At 43.1% G+C, this 16,378-nt stretch overlaps 1 protein-coding gene across 1 annotated transcript in view; it reads right to left on the reverse strand.

The window, feature by feature from the left end:
• NPC1 (NPC intracellular cholesterol transporter 1) overlaps positions 1-16,378 on the reverse strand; it is a 39,714-nt gene that overhangs the window by 3,638 nt on the left and 19,698 nt on the right. The window contains exons 12-25 of the mRNA XM_016211523.2: positions 14,810-14,912; positions 11,734-11,923; positions 10,874-11,056; positions 10,009-10,123; positions 8,218-8,345; positions 7,980-8,120; positions 6,876-6,965; positions 6,253-6,443; positions 5,805-5,920; positions 4,866-4,995; positions 3,390-3,590; positions 2,180-2,411; positions 1,337-1,450; positions 207-369 (exon numbers count right to left, since the gene is read on the reverse strand). Of these exons, the coding sequence (XP_016067009.2) occupies positions 207-369; positions 1,337-1,450; positions 2,180-2,411; positions 3,390-3,590; positions 4,866-4,995; positions 5,805-5,920; positions 6,253-6,443; positions 6,876-6,965; positions 7,980-8,120; positions 8,218-8,345; positions 10,009-10,123; positions 10,874-11,056; positions 11,734-11,923; positions 14,810-14,912 (2,097 nt within the window). The remainder of the gene's footprint in view (positions 1-206; positions 370-1,336; positions 1,451-2,179; positions 2,412-3,389; positions 3,591-4,865; positions 4,996-5,804; positions 5,921-6,252; positions 6,444-6,875; positions 6,966-7,979; positions 8,121-8,217; positions 8,346-10,008; positions 10,124-10,873; positions 11,057-11,733; positions 11,924-14,809; positions 14,913-16,378) is intronic.

Here is a 16,378-nt window from a genome sequence, read left to right on the forward strand (position 1 = left end):
AAAGTGTTAGCAGTTTACTAATGAAACGGTTTGGATAATCATGAAGCCCCTGGGTAGAATTTTTTCTCAGAAATTTTTTTCACTCAGTATTATTAAATGAACAATTAGTACAAGTTCACATACTTCGAAAGAGTGCTTTCAAGATATAATTTTCCTTTAGTTACATGCTTCCTCCATCCCACTTATTTAAAAATTAGAATGCTTACCTATATAACTGAGTAAGACAGGAAGGAAGATCAGTCCATGAGCGGCTCCCAGTAAGACCATAGCTAAATACATCCTGAAGTAAAATATCTGAAAAATTTGAGATTTTGCAAAGGCCAACACCACAATCCCTCCAAATTTTGTAAGTGTGATTCCACTGAATACCTGAAAGAGATGGTATTAGAAACTGCTTTAATCAACCTATTGTAATTGAACGTTTCCTAATACAGGGGTCTCTTAACAGTCAAGGTCAAAGGGGGAATGAACCCCAGCTTTCAGAGATACTGCTAAGTAGAATTATGTTCTTAAAATTGTTTCGTTTGTTATGAGCCTGAAACAACAAAAACTGGTTTAAGGGTAGAAGCTATGTATTCTGCATAGACACTATTCTGTGTCTAAACTGAGATCATACATTTTTTTATATTCTCAGATGAAAACTATTTTAATTATAAAACAAGGTTTTTGTTACTCTGTAACAGTATTTTCTTCAGTAGTAAAGTAACTGGTTGACTGGCTAAACCAGGATATGAAGTTGAACCAAGGAGACTGTGCAGACATCAACTACGAACTGCTCGCTGGGCTCTTGCTTTCTCAGCACATAGCTGGCCTTTGTTTTTTATTTTTTTATCCCCACCCGAGGATATTTTTCCATTGCTTTTCAGAGAGTGGAAGGGAGAGAGAAACATCAACGGGAGAGAGACACCGAATGGTTGCCTCCTGCACGCACCCCGACCTGGGGCCAGGGATCAAGCCTGCAACCAACGTATGTGCCCTTGGCAGGTATCGAACTTGGGACCCCTCAGTCCGGGCGGACGCTCTAACCACTGCGCAACCCGGCCAGGGCTGGCCTGTTTTAAATGCAAAAGGCTTCTGGCTTGCTCAACTCCACCTTCTCTGCTCTTCTGATTCGGCCACACTACCACCCACAAAAGGATTTACCAACAGGAACAGTTCTAAAGAATTTCAGGATACAGCTATTTCATGAATTGCCTAAAATCTTGCCATCCTTAGGAGCTGCGGCTAAGCAAAGGATACAAATTCTATTTTTCCTACTAAATTTTAAAGTTCCTTCCGAGAAACGCCCGCTTGCTGAGCTGGTCACGTTACACTGAAGTTTCTGCCCGTCACTCACCGAGCTGCCCATGTGGGAGAGCGCCTCTTCTGCTCGTTGCACGCGGCTTCCCTTCGCACTCACGGTGAACGCCCTTGTTATGTGGCTACAGAACTCCACGGAAATGCCGCAGCTCTGAAAGAAAGTGCTGCCTTTACGACTGGCTTTTTCTAGTTGAAACCATAAGCAGCCACCCCTTTCCCAGGGCACCCCATGGTGGGAGAGGTGCCCTAGGAATGCTCTTTGACATCCTGTAAAGCCCACATCACGCCAACTTACATGCAACAAGGAACTTGTGGAAGCCTCGGGGGGCAGTGCCCAGTGCTCCAGTTTATACAGCATACTGCCTTTCTCAGGGGAAGCTGGGGAACCCGTAAGGCTGCCCCCCCACCGGTACCCCCAGCACACTGCCATCACTTCTTGAGTGGAGCCTCACGGCCACTGCGCCTGAAGCAGTTCGTATCTGAAGTACAGATGCACTGCCTCTACTTTCCGTTAATGCCTTCCTGAATGCTCACAGCTTCAAGACTAATTACTAAAAAGCATCTGGCAACTGCATGGGAAGCAAAAGGTATTGTTCAGAGAATTCCATCGGGGATGGGGCAATTTTTCTAAATAAAAAGTGACCATCTTGCTATCATTAGGCCAAGTTTTTTTTGTAAACCCTACAGAATAATAAAGGCAGAATACCCAAGTTAGATCATGAAATCACATTTTCATTGTTATATGTAACATCCAGTCCCAACTCCATCCACCCCTCAGTCCCACCTCTCCAAGAGCTGGACTTACGGTCTTTTACCCCAAGAAACAACTCACATTAACTGACACAGGAGTTAGAGGCAAACTGAGTGGACCAGGACTCACCATAACCAAGTTGACCAGGGAAACTGCATTCAGACTGATGCCCCACAGCCACATGACACCAAACATGTTGACCAAGATCATGGCGATGGTGACACACATGATCACTGCAGACCACAGCTCACAGCCCAGGAGAACCACAGTCACCAAAAAGATGGCTCCCAGGGACACGCCGAGGTTAAAGATCGTGTCCTCAATAATGGTCAGGTACTGTTCGTAGAAGACATAGAATACACTACAGAGGAGGGGAGAAGGTTCCGTTACAGCTCGTTCTCACTTCTAGAAGCTCTGCTGTTCATCCTGCCACTGTTGCAAAACTGAGAAAGTACTTGGACAGGCATCCTGTGCAGAAAGTCTCCCTGCTTTATGCAAGACTCACCTACAGTAGTTCTACTGGACCAATGGATGACCAATGGATGACCACTGACACCCAAGGAAGGGCCGAATAATGATCCAAAGTGTGCTTTTGATTTTTACTCATAATCCTGATCTCTGGTACTTTACAGGCATTTACCAAGAATATTCCACAGTACTTTGAAAAAACAAGTCCTGATCTAACGTGAGAATTACCTCAGGCCCCATGGTGTCTGTGCAAGGCTGGAAGAGAATTTTTTGTCTGCAGAGTTAACCAGCTCTTCCTGGGAATTAGGACGCCTGCTCTGAGAACTCCTCCCACAGAAAAGCGGGCTGTCCCCCTGCCAGAGCAGGTCAGGACTCCTTTAAGCTAGATTACAGGGGTGATGGCGAAAAAACCATTTGTTTCTTCTACTTTGTATTTTCAAAATTCAGTATTCCATACATAATTTTTTTTACATTAAAAAAACACCCAATAAGCAAAAAAGAAATATCTCCATAAAGGCACTGTCCCAAATAATCAGTACTCAGGGATACCCATTGGTTACTGCCCAGGAACGTCTACGAGGCCCCTCCATGAAGCTGGTCTAGGCACCCCCACTCCCTGCCTCTGGGTGCTATTTTGCAGTGTGTCTCTTTCAGAGTGTGAGCTCCAGCCCAGAGACCAAGTTTTATTTCTGCAGAACCGAGACCTCAGTGGGTGCTCCAGCTCCCTTTGCCCAGGTGCCATCTTCCTGCACATATGTGGTCGGTGCTCACAATGCAGAAGGTGGCAGAACGAAAGCCGAGCATTGCATCCCACCAAGGGAGCCCCGGGGCGCCCTTCCCTAAGACACCCTCGTGTGCAACTCACGCTTACCTGTACGGGAACACACGGTGATTACTTCCTTCCTGGCTCATGGTTTTGGTGATGTTATCAGCAATGAGGCGCGCCTTTCTCATGGCATCAATAAAGTCAGCAGAGTTTTGAAGCACGGTGTGGTAGGTCATGAAGTATGTGGCTCCGACTCCTGTGTCATTGCCAAGGATGTTAACTGCTGACCCGTAAGCAGCATGTCCCCTGAGAGAAGACTCGGTGTCAGAAAGACCACGCTTTGTGAAAGCCTACAGAATCTGAGCAGTCAAGGTTAAGAGAAATCATCCAACCCTGGGCTCAGGGAAGAGACCCAGCTCTAAGTCGGCGCAGGGAAGGCCCTCTGAAAGGGAATGATGAAGGATCTAGTTACTCTCTCACACAATGGTTTTGCTTTAGTGCTTTGGTTTCATTGGTGCATAGCTGCTGTTGTTTCTGTAACTGGTTCTGCTCACAATTCAATGTTTTCATATAAAGTTTGCTCAGCAATGCTGTGCAACAGGAATTGGAGAGGGGCGAGGCCCTAGAGTGAGACAGCCATGAGATCAGCCTCCACAGTGGCCTCAGCCACGTATATGCCCTGGAGCCCTCAGCAAAGTTACTGCATTTGGGCTGCAGTGTCATCTTCTATAGACAGGTGTACCACCACCTACTCACAGGGCCACGTGACAAGTTAGTGAACTAATATTGCGAGGTGCCTGGCATGATACTGGCACTTAGGAGGCTCCCCCAAAGTGGTGGCTATTGCTTCATAAATGCTGAAGTTACTTGGACTTGTTTTATGTAGGCCAAAGCAATCAGTCTGCAAACAGACCAAGATGTGAGATTCATTTCTATTTTATTTTATTCCCACAGTGCCTAGTATAGGTCTCAAAACACAGACATGATATATGTGACTAATGTATGACAGGACTCAGGTAAAATTATGTATTCTTATGAAAAAGCAGGATGTCCAGGGTTTACCTGACGTATATGTGGACACTCATCTTCACCCCACCCTAGTGATTCCTAACCTCTGGGCCAGATATCCTGCTTTTATGGGTAACTGGCTGCCTGGCTGGAAGGACAGGCTGGTAAGAAGCAAGTGGGGTGAAATGATCTACACCTTAATCTAGGATGACATCACCGAAGCAGAGATGCTGTCCCATGCGCTCAGACACAACTCAACAGGCTGCTTCACACTCTGAAACGCCACGTGCCCCTCCTCCCCCTCCGCCCACGGACACCAGCCAGGAGGGCGAGCACAGACAGACGCCTAAGAGCCGATGCCCAAGGCAGGACGGAAATCGGCTGGAAAGAATGAGGAGTTTTCCTGGAAGGAGTTTGAGAGGTTTCTTTGCTTTCACAGAAGAATCACGAAAGGGTGAAGACAGGGTAGAAAAGAGGACCTTTCCCACATAACTATTTCTACAACCAGCCCGCCTCCGGTTTTCCAGGGCAAACAGAAGTGGGGGCGTACGTGAAGGGCTCTATGGCACTTACCCTTTGCCACACTTGGGGTTTGGGTTGTCAGAAAGGAACATGGGCAGGAATCTCATGAAGTCTCCACCCTGAGGCCTCTGTTTGCCCTCTGGAGTCAGAGGCCTGCAGCGGACGCAGGCAGGGTCAGCCACTAGCAGAAAGACGGGGGAAGGAGCCAAGGAGAAAAGATGGGTCTCCAGATTTTACTTTAAAACATTTGAAAATACTGTTAAAGAAATGAGGTGAGTTCTTTTCCTGAATCTTTTACCCTATCCAAAAGCCTCAAACATGTGTGATTTTCACAGTCTAACATATGTAACATACCACCTTCATCTTAGGCAGGCTATAGTAATATTTTCTTCCCGAAGCAGGTTTCCTGCTTGAAGGACGACCTCAATTAGTATTACCAGAGCCCAGGGCTTTGATGTTTTTATCAAGAAAACTCTAGGACAGCCGGGCCGGCATGGCTCAGTGGTTGAGCACCGACCTATGAACCAGGAAGTCGCGGTTCGAGTCCCGGTCAGGGCACATGCCCGGATTGCGGGCTCGATCCCCAGTGAGGACACTCTCATCACTGATGTTTCTATCGCTCTCCCTCCCTCTCCCCTCTCTCTCAAATCAATAAAAACACATTTAAAAACAAAACAAAAAACAGAAGAAAACTCTAGGACAACCTCAATACTCTTACAAAACCATAGGGCAACAGTGATATACAAAGGACAGCACTCCTATGAGTAGCTACAGCCAGGTACCAATCAAGAGGCAATGGGTGTCGTTGGGAAAAGATGAGAAACCCCAAAACTCTGGAAACCAGAGCTCCCTGACTCAGGCCTCGTTTAGTTCTCAAAGTGAGTGAGGAAAAGGATGGTAAAGGAAATGAGTCCCGTTTTGGCACGTCCACAGATACAAATGGAGACGAACTGCAGATGACTCATCCCACTGGAAGGGGGGGTGAAGCACCTGAAGCGTTGCAGAACAGCTCAGAGCTATTGTGGACTCTACAGCAGGAAGACTGCGGCTTAATCCAGTCAAAGTAATCGTCGATCCAGGATGAGGGAGCAAAGCCTATTCGGGTACTAGAGGAGAAAACAAAATTACTGACTTGTCCCGCAGGAGCAAGTATTTAGTTCCAGTCCTTTTTCTTAAAATCTAACTTCCTTTCTAGATTTTATACTGCCACTCACTCAATAGTCAAATTACATTCGTACCTCATGGAAAAACCCTCAAAGTATCAGGTGGTAAATTAGTCCTTTAAAGGTTTTGCTCAGGTAAAGCTTGAGTTATCATACATTCTGAAAAACAAACTTTCCAAGAAAATCTATTTTCAGTGAGCAGTTTCAGGCCTAGCTGTCTCCTGGGAGCCCCTCCTGGCCGTTTCTGCTGTAGTATAGGAGGACTGGGTACTGACTACTTGTCCAGCTCAGCCGCGTTGAATATCTGCTGCACCAGGGAGTCGTTGTTACAGCCCATGCCCCCGCACACCATGTTCTGCCCCTTCAGAGAAGTATAGTTGTGTCCTTCCTCCAGCACGAAGTAGACAGGCGGGCCCGCGTGCAGGTACTGACTAAGGGACTTGAAATAATCCATCACGTAGGAGTCCTGAAAGAAGATCCAACAACAGGACAAGGGGTGAATGTTCTGATGGTTCTAAGTGAGGTGCGGGTGACTAAGAATCAGGAGGCACCGGAAGACCCCTGGCCAGGACGCCACTAGCCCAGATTCAGGACTCCCTACAAAGCCAGTGTCCGTCCTCCCGGGGCACAGGGTGCTCCCCTACCTGGTCCCACTATTAGGAGGGCACCTCACGAGGTAAAGACTGGGAGCTCACATTCCGTGGCCATGCCCCAGAGTGCTGAGAGTTCAGAATGCCAGGCCCACACTGGCAGAGCCCTGTGGCAATTCTTATAACATGGGAAACCCCGTCAGCACTTGCATTCACAAGCAGGCATTAACTTGAAATAGCTATATGCATGTTTTGAAAAATGGATTCACCGTTGGCTAAATAAGTTAAAATTAAAAAAAGCATCTTACTTCTGGCATTGAAAGAGACTGATCCAATCCAATTTCTACTTTGTTCAGGACGGCGATACTGAATGACAAAACACCCACAAATACTGCTATCTAGAATGAAAATGAGGTATAAGACAGCAATTGCTTAGTTATAATGAACAGAAGAGCATAACTAAAACCTAAGCACACAAAAAACAGGACTCTTCCACACTGAAAAGCAAGCTTAAGTGACACGCCACCTAAACAAGGAGTACAGAGTACTGGCTGAGATCAGAGTATCTAGAGTCAAACTACCTGGGTTCAAATGCTGGCTCCTCCCCTTACAAGCTGAGTGACCCTGGGGAAGCCACTTAACCTCTCTTAGCTTCTATTTCCTCATCAATAAATCGGGAAAAAGACTTATAACATCAGTTTTGTGGATTAAATGAGAAAAATTTAGGAATAATCTAGATTTTAGCACAGTACCTACCCCGTATTTAGCACAATACCTAATATTAAAGGGCTCAACTGCTACATACTGCTCTTATTTTACTATTACTGGAAACTAATTTATGTTCTCTTAGTAGAGAAGTGATAGATGGTCACTGTCAGCTACATCTAGCATATAAACTATAAACAGCTCTGGCCTGGTTGCTGAGGATTAGGGATCGTGGTTGGTGCAGGGGAGGGAGGTGGGTGACACTATGAGGGGACAGCATGAAGGAGACCACTCTGGTGATGGATCTTCCTTGCAGTGGTGGATATGTGTATCTTCACATGGGATAAAATGACAGAGAACTAGACCCACGCTTGTGCCAATGTCAAATGCCTAGTTCTGATATCGAACTACAATTATGTAGGACTACAGGAGGAAACTGGGCTAAGGTACTTTGGTCCTCTCTGTACTTTGCATCTTTCTATGAATCTGTAATTATTTCAGAATAAAAACTTAAAAACAAAAACTCTTGTTTATATTGACTGCAAAAAACTAGTTAAAAATCTTTTATATATTTGTACGCCTCTGCTTTTATGTATATATTGCTAACAGCTGTTAGAATCTCCTCCCCAAGTTATGTGATTCTTACAAGGCAGGTGACAAAACTGTGCTGGGGAGATAAACAAGAAAAACCACAGTTAAGTTCATACCACAATCGGTCGCATCCAGTCCTTAAGCAGAAGTGGAGAATAGGAGTTTCTGAAGAAGCGAAACAAGCAGCTCTCTGAGGCCTGGGTGTCCGTTCCATCGTCGGTCCCTCTGACACAGCAAAGGATGTCCAGCCGGTTTTTCTGAGGTGACAAAGACGAACAGAGGTGATGTCCTCTAGCTGCTTCAGCTAGACTCTAGACTCAAATGAACTAGGCTGTAATCCTGATAACAACTTACCTCTTGACGCTTAATGTCTAACCCCAAGAGACTCACAAAACAGGTAATCTGAAGAAGGAAGTCAATGAGGACCGCCATCCCGGCAAAGAGAGAGAAAGTGTGGACCGCGGGCATCACTGACAAGGCTCCTGCAGGGAGAGGAAAGCTGCCATCACTTCCGCTTAGAGCAGAGGGCGCTGGTGACTCTTAAACTCCTGTGTCCCTAAGAAGGGAGCCAGAGCAGGCCAAACCCATGAGAAGACCCCCGCCGCCCCTCCCCGACAAAGGATGCTGCAAAAGTCTGCAGGTCACACAGAAAAGAGTCTGTGAGCCCGGTGCTGTTCAAAATGGTTTCAGCATCAGAATCCCTTGGGGAGTTAAAAATGTAGGTTCCTGGGCGCAGGACCCATCCTACTTAATCAAGACAGTGGGACTTCAACCCCAATTCTTGTGTATTTAATAGGCTCTCTGGGCAAATATATGCACATTAAAATGTGAGAACCATTAATATAGGCCATTTCTTACAGTACCTTCTCTGCATCACTCTAAGACAGGGACAGTATGTTCCATCTGTTACTGTATCAACAATATCAGTTTCCTAGTTTATTTACAATCACATGAGGATGCTCCAAGTCAAAAGCACTGGCTCAGACTCACAAACTGAAAACTGGCAGCTCGTGGGCCAGATGTAGCCTGTTTGGCCCACACTTTATAAACCCATTCTAAAATTTAAAATACTTTTAATATAAAATAAGAAGCCAATATTTAACAAGGAGATTTTGATTCACAGTGTTGCTTGAGAAAAAATAATTGGACCTAGCAGCACTGGGCTAGCGGCACAGAACTGTGTCTTTTGGACAAGACCTGTGCACTCTGGCTGCCGCAGTCCCCACACCTCCTACTGTTCTCCCAAAGTCACTTCACCCTTGAGGTACAGTGTCAGCTGCTATTATCATCACATTTGCACTGGTTTTCTTACAATAGAGGTAAAAAGTGGAAATAACTTTTTTTGCACCTACAGCCATTAAAAGGAACTAAAAGGACACAGGTTTCAAAGCACACCGCTTTACAGGAATAAAAAATAATATGCTAATAGCATGTCTGTGCTCCTCCAATGGCCCTGTGATGACCTGGTGGCCCGCAGAGGCATTTCTGTTTGGACTGTGTGTCTTCTCTGGACTTGCTGGGCGGTTCTAACCCGGCCTCCTCCTCAGAGGATGTAGTCCGTTTTCTCATCTACACGCCAGAGATGGGGGCAGAGACAGTCCGCTCGTAAGGCCGGGTGACTTCTCCATGTGAAGGAAATACAGAAACTGGCTTTGCTCTAGCTTATTCTGGTTCCTGTACTGAGGGGAGAGCCAAAACCTCTGCTCATCAGCGAGGCTGCTTCCCCGGTGAGCTGTGTGCACAGAGGAGGAAGCCTGCCCATGAGAACTATGCCCAACACCTTGCAAGCTAAAGCCTGTGGATTTTGGAGCTGCTGCTTAGTGTTATTTTCAGGAGTCGTCTGTGGCTATGCAAGGATGCTATTTTCAAATATCAACATTTGCCATGGGAGCCAAAAAGGGGAGTCCTAGGTATCTGTACCCCAAACATCAACGCTATCCTGAAACAATGTGAGAAAGAAAACACCTGCTAAATGACACCCAAGATGCTGCCACCAATTCTTCTTGCAGTCCATTCTGACACTTTCCAATTACAGAATAAAGCTTTAAAATGGAAGAACACAAAGGAGCATATTCAGAAACCCAGGCTCCTTCTACTCCCAGGCTCAGCAAACTATAAGAGTGTTAGAATTCAAAGAGCAATTACCTAAGAAAAATGCTACCGTCTCTGAAAAGGATGACAGGAACATACTAGGAGCCACTTCTCCAAGGACCCTGCCCAGCTGCTGGTCCAGGGTTTCCCCTTGAAGACGTTCGTCTCTCTTTAAAAAAATAAAAAAAATTAAACATACAACATAAAAATTTCTCAGTAACACCACCACCTCTTTGCTTCTCTGTGTTAACAGTAAAGAAAAATGATTAGTGGCATCTATTTATTGTATGTAAACCTTGGTGGGGGACCCGTAACGTCTCATGTTCGTTCATTCAAAGTATTCCTGACCTCCTGAGCTAGGTAACAGGTGCAAGAAGAGGCTGGATCATTTTATGAGGAAAATATATGAATGCAAGCTGCAGGTGGCTGGACCATTAAATGACATGCCACTTACATGCCACTGGGTCTCCATGCAGGTAAGAGCTACAGGACAAGGGAGGGGACCACGTGAGAACAAATGACTGAGACCATTTTCTACATCAGCAGATCCTGTGTTTACCTTTGGTCCTTTTAGTGGCACCTTTGACCAATCTTTCATTCTTCTGCACCATGTGGAAAATCATTTTAATATCAGGCGTACCCGAAGTATTTTACACACAGCGTGTTAGCCCCTTTTGTACATATGTTGCACATATTTAAAATCAGTTTTTACTTTATTCCACCAACCAAAGAGAGGAGTGAACTTCTTGGTCCCCAAATATCCAGAATAAGTGACAGACACTGGTAAACAACACAGAGGAAAGGAAACAAAGTGTCCTCATTGTCCACACTCGCAAATGCTCTGCATGGAACCAAACAGCCATTCATGGAGCTCGATCCCTGGTCAGCTGCCAAGCTCAGTGAGATGATGAAAACGTACCTGGTAGGTCTGGACCAGAATGAAGATGTTGTCCACCCCAACAGCCAGCACCAGGAATGGGATGACTTCAATCACAATGAGGGTGAGGGGGATCCCAACGTAGCTGAAGATGCCCAACGAGCAAGCCACCGAGCTCAACACGATGAGAATACCTGCGATGCCGAGGGAGATTTTAGAATCCACCTGAGAGATGCAACAAAGACATGAGCATCCGTTAGAGCATCTTCTCTCCTGTTACTGAAAGGTCCTCACCTCTACTTTGTTGCATGGGTACAGCCAATCTGGAGCTAAAAGCACAATTCCCAGTTTGAGAAAAAAATATGAAAAATTGTCTAAGTCTGCCCAGCCGGGCGTGGCTCGGCGGCTGAGCGTCGACCTGGGATCCAGGCGATGGGGGTTCGATTCCCGGTCAGGGCACATGCCCGGGTTGCGGGCTCGATCAATGACTCTCTCATCATTGATGTTTCTATCTCTCTCTCTCCCTCCCTCTCCTTTCCTCTCTCTGAAATCAATAAAGATATATTTAAAAAAAAAAAATTGTCTAGGTCTTCCCAAGGAACATATTTTAGGAGCTTCTATTCTTAGGTGATGAGGTAGACAAATTAGAAAAAGCTGGACCATGTGAAATAAATTTTAAGTTGAAGATAAATCAGAAAATTAAAACTGAAGAAAATAGATGCAGGGAATTAAAAATGTTACATACAACTAAAAAAAATGGGAATTTAAGGCAGTTTTTGAACATAAGAAATTAAGTAGAGGCAAAAATATGACCTATGTATGCTGTACAGTGACTGTCATTTCTAACAACACAGATATACAAACTATCTACACTATGCAGACATGCCCAGCGCCACACTTACCAGAAGCCGGCTACAGCTTTTGATGTGCCCCAAGGCTATGGAAATATAGAGAAACATGACGGCATAGCTGATCACAACAGTGAAGATATCACTGTTACTTTCACGATTCAGTTCGTCTTCGATGCTTCGTTCAGCAATGAAAGAAATGGTGAGATTTGGATTCTTGTAGTTTTTTACTAAATTAATAAACCTAAAGAGTAAGAAGAATTTTATATTTTAGTTAAAACTTAGTGACAGCAAAGTGAGGAACTTCTTCCCAACTTTTTTTAATGTTTTTTTAAATTCATTAATTTTTTAGAGAGGGAGGAAGGGAAAAAAAGAGGGGGATAAGAAGAGGGGGAGAGAGAGAAACGCTGACGTGTTGTGCCACTTATATACGCATTCACTGCTTGATTCCTGCATGTGCCCTGACCGACGATTGAACCTGCAACCTTGGCGTATGGGGATGATGCTCCAACCAACTGAGCTACCTGGCCAGGGCTTTCCCAACTTCTATAGCACAAAAGCCACACTCTCTTAACCTTTATATGAATTTAGATCTTCACTGGAGCCTAGACGGTGAGTCATTTCCAGACATGCTGAGTTTTCTACCATTTAAATAGGTTTAGAACAAGTTTGAAAATTGGTTCATGGTCTCATTCTTTTTTACTAAAAAAGATTTCTAAATGAAGTACTGTACATTATAATAAAGATATGCTCATGAGGCCTGGCTGGTGTGCCTCAGTTTGTTCAGCATCATCCCATAGTCCCCTACACTGAGGGGTCACCTGTTTGGTTCCTGATCAGGGCACATGCCCAGGTTGTGGGCTTGATCCCCAGCAGGGGGTGTGCAGGAGGCGGCTGATCGATGTTTCTCTCTCGCATGGATGTTTCTCTTTCTCTCTCTCCCTTTCCCTCACTCTCTAAAATCAATAAAACATCTTTTTAAAAACAAGATATATGCTCATGAAATAAAAAATGTAAATGTTGATTTACAGATTCAATGCAGACCTTATCAGAATCCCAGCTGATCTTTGTTGAAAGGTAAATTGATTCTAAAATTCATATGGAATTGCAAGGGGCCCAGAATAGCCAAAACCTTCTTTTTCAAGAACAAAGTTTGATTTCAAATTTACTACAAAACAACAGTAATCAAGGCAGCGTGATACCCACACGATGATAAACATTCAGATTAAAGGAAAAGAACTCGGAGTCCAGAAATGAACCATGTATCTATGGCCAGGATTTTTCAACAGGGTGACAAAAGGGGAAAATGATCTTTTCAGCAAATGGCCTGGGACAACTGGATAGCCACATGCAAAAGAGTGATGAACCTTTACCTTACACCATAGACAAAAATGAACTCAAATGGATCAAAGACCTGATATAAGAGCTAAAACTCTTAGAAAAACATAGGTATAAATCTCCACGTCCTTGGATTAGATTTCTTAGTTATGATACAAAAAGTACAAGCAACAAAAGAAAAAATAGATAAACTGGATTTCATCAAAATTAAAAACTTTTGTGTTTCAAAGGATACCATCAAGAAAGCAAAAAAAAGGGAGGGAGGAATACTTGGAAATCATGTATCTGATAAGGGATTGTAGAATATATAATAATCCTTATTCTTCAATAATAAATATACAAATAACCCAGCTAAAAAATGAAGAAAGGATACAAATAAACATTTCTCTGAGGAGGTTATACAAATGGCCAATAAGAGCATGAAAAGATGCTAGAAATCATTAGTCATCAGGGAAATGCAAATCAAAACTGCAATAAGGTACCACACCACTTCATATCTTCAATGTCCATGGAGATAACCAGAATTAAAAAGTCAGACAATAACAAATAAAAAGTCAGACAATAACAAGTGTTGACAAGGATATGGAGAATTTGAAATCTTTATACACTGCTGGTGGGAATGTAAAATGGTGTAATCACTTTGGAAAACAGTCCGGTGGTTCCTCAAAGAATTACCAATTGACCCATCAATTCTAATCCTAGGTATATACCCAAGAGAAATAAAAACATACGTTCACACAAAAACTTGTATACAAATGTCTATAGCAGCATTATTCATAATAGTCAAAAGGCAGAAACAACCCAATTGTGCATCAACGAATGGATGAACAAAACGTGGTATATCCATAGGATGGAACATTATTCAGCCATAAAAAGGAATGAAGGACTGACACACACATGCTACAACTTGGATTAACCTTGAAAACATTATGCTAAGTGAAAGATGCCAGATACAAAATTTCACAGATATGATTCCATTCATATAAAAAAAGTCCAGAATAGGAAAACATATGAAGATAGAAAGTAGATCAGTGGTTGCATATGGCTGGGAGGTGGGAAGATGTGAGGACGGGGGCCGATAGCTAAAGGATATGGGGTTGCTTTCTGGGGTAAAGAAAATATTCTAAAATTGGCTGTGGTGATGGTTGGACATTATCCGTGAATATACAAAAAGCTATTGAACTATATACTTTAAATAAATAAGTGAAATGTATGATACATGGATTATATCTCAATAAAGCTGTTTTTTAAAAAATATATATACTTAAAGTATACTATAAAGTAAAAAGTCACAGCCCCCTGTCCTCCTAAGTGTTCACCCCATTCTCTAGAGGCTGCAAACACAGTTAACAATTTCCTGGATATTTTTCTAGGCATGGACAATATGTATAGCATATACTGACTTAAACATGCTGTGTGTAATTTTTATTTAATACACCTTGAGCCATTTATTACCTATCTGTAATGACTGCAAAGTTTTCTACTGTACTTACCCATTACTAATAATATACATTCAGTTAGCTGCTGGATTTTGCTGTTAGAAAATACTGCAAGAAAAATTTCCACATATATACTTTTGCTTCTTATGTAGGGAGATCTGTTCAAACAATGTTTATAGGCAAATTTACTTACAGATTTTTTTCTTAGCATCACTGTACCAAGTACCAAGTGAAAAGATATAACTCAGATCTGATGTGGGTGAGTTTGGCTAAATGAAGTTTAGGTACTCTCTGCTAGTGTCCAGCTTCTCACAAAACAAGGACAGGTTGTTCAGACCCTGTGAGCAACTCACTCTCTTTCCCAGGCCTGGGCCCTCTGGAGCTTCTCAGTATCATTATAGTAATTATTGACAGGAAAGGTAATCACAAGGGCTGTGGCGTTATTGTAGTTTTGATCTAGGAAAAAAAAAAGCGACATCAAAAAGATTATAAGCATACAGACAATTAGATAAATACAAGAGGCAAATTACAAGACAGCTAGTTTCTGATTTCTAACTAGGGCTGTAGACTATCTATCCCTGTGCTCTAAGAACAGAAAAAGAGTTCACTTAAATAGTGTCTATACAGTTCAGTTAATGAATAAAAAGGATTCTCTATCGGAAGTAGGCTCAGGTTATCAGGAAAAGTTTTTTTTTAATTACACAGCACTTGCATGGTAAAAATTTCGGAGCAGAAAGGCGTTCAGCGAAAAGTTTCTCTCCTTTCTCAGTACCGTTGCCATTCTCTTAGCCCTCGCCACCCCGTGACTGCCCGTGACTCTTCCCGGAGACGCTCCACAGACGCATAAGCAAATGCATGTATTCTTCCCTTTTCCTTCCCTTTTATACAAAGAGTGGCGTACTGCTCTGCACATTACGCTTTTAAATTTGTCTTGTGACTCATTCCAGTACATAAAGAGCTTCCTCATTCTTTTCTCTGCTGCATAATATTTTCTAGTATAATTTAACCTAGCTCCCATTGATGGATATTTTCACAATTTTTAAAATTAGAAAAAATATCACTACAAGGAATAATCTTATATTTTTAATGTGTAAGATACATACTTGTAGAATCAATTCTTATAAGTACAATCACTGTATCAAAAAGTTTGGGCATTTCTAATTTTGATAGATTCTCCCACAATGCCCACCAAAAAGGCTACCCTATTTTTCATTCAACAAAATATTTACTGAGACCACTTTTGTGCCAGGCAGTATTTAAGTGCCATGGATACATCACTGAGCAAAAGTGATAAAAATCCCTGCCTTTTCCTGGAGCTTATATTCTAGTAACCAATTTACAGTTCCACCCACGTAGTAGCTTCCCTATGCTTTCACTCATCCCAGGTTTACTGAACTCTTAGATCTTTGCTAATCTATTAGGTAGAAACACTGAAGTGAAGTGGATTTCACTAATCAGGGGAGAGGTTAAGCATTTTTTCCTATATAATGAAAAGCTCCTTGTATTTCTTCTTCTGTTAACTTTCAGATGGCTCACCCACTTTTCTTCTGGGTGGTTGACCTTTTCTTTTCTTTACAAGAGCTCTTTATGTATTAAAGAAATGCTGTTATGTGTACTATTTTTTTTCTCCACTTTGTTTCTTTTTTTTTTTTAACTTTATGAAGTTTGTTCTTCACATAGGAATTTAAAATTCCCATGTAGTCAGATTCATCAGTCTTTCCTTTTGTGGCTTCTGAGTTTTATCTTGCTAGAAATGCCTTCTCCATTTAAAAATTATTTTTAGCCTGGCCGGGCGTGGCTCAGCGGTTGAGCATCAACCCAGGATCCAGGCGATCAGGGTTCGATTCCCGGTCAGGGCACATGGCCAGGTTGCAGGCTCAATCCCCAGTCGGGGGCGTGCAGGAGGCAGCTGATCAATGACT

Source organism: Miniopterus natalensis, chromosome 7, assembly GCF_054644295.1.
Source record: "Miniopterus natalensis isolate mMinNat1 chromosome 7, mMinNat1.hap1, whole genome shotgun sequence".
NCBI lineage: Eukaryota > Metazoa > Chordata > Mammalia > Chiroptera > Miniopteridae > Miniopterus > Miniopterus natalensis.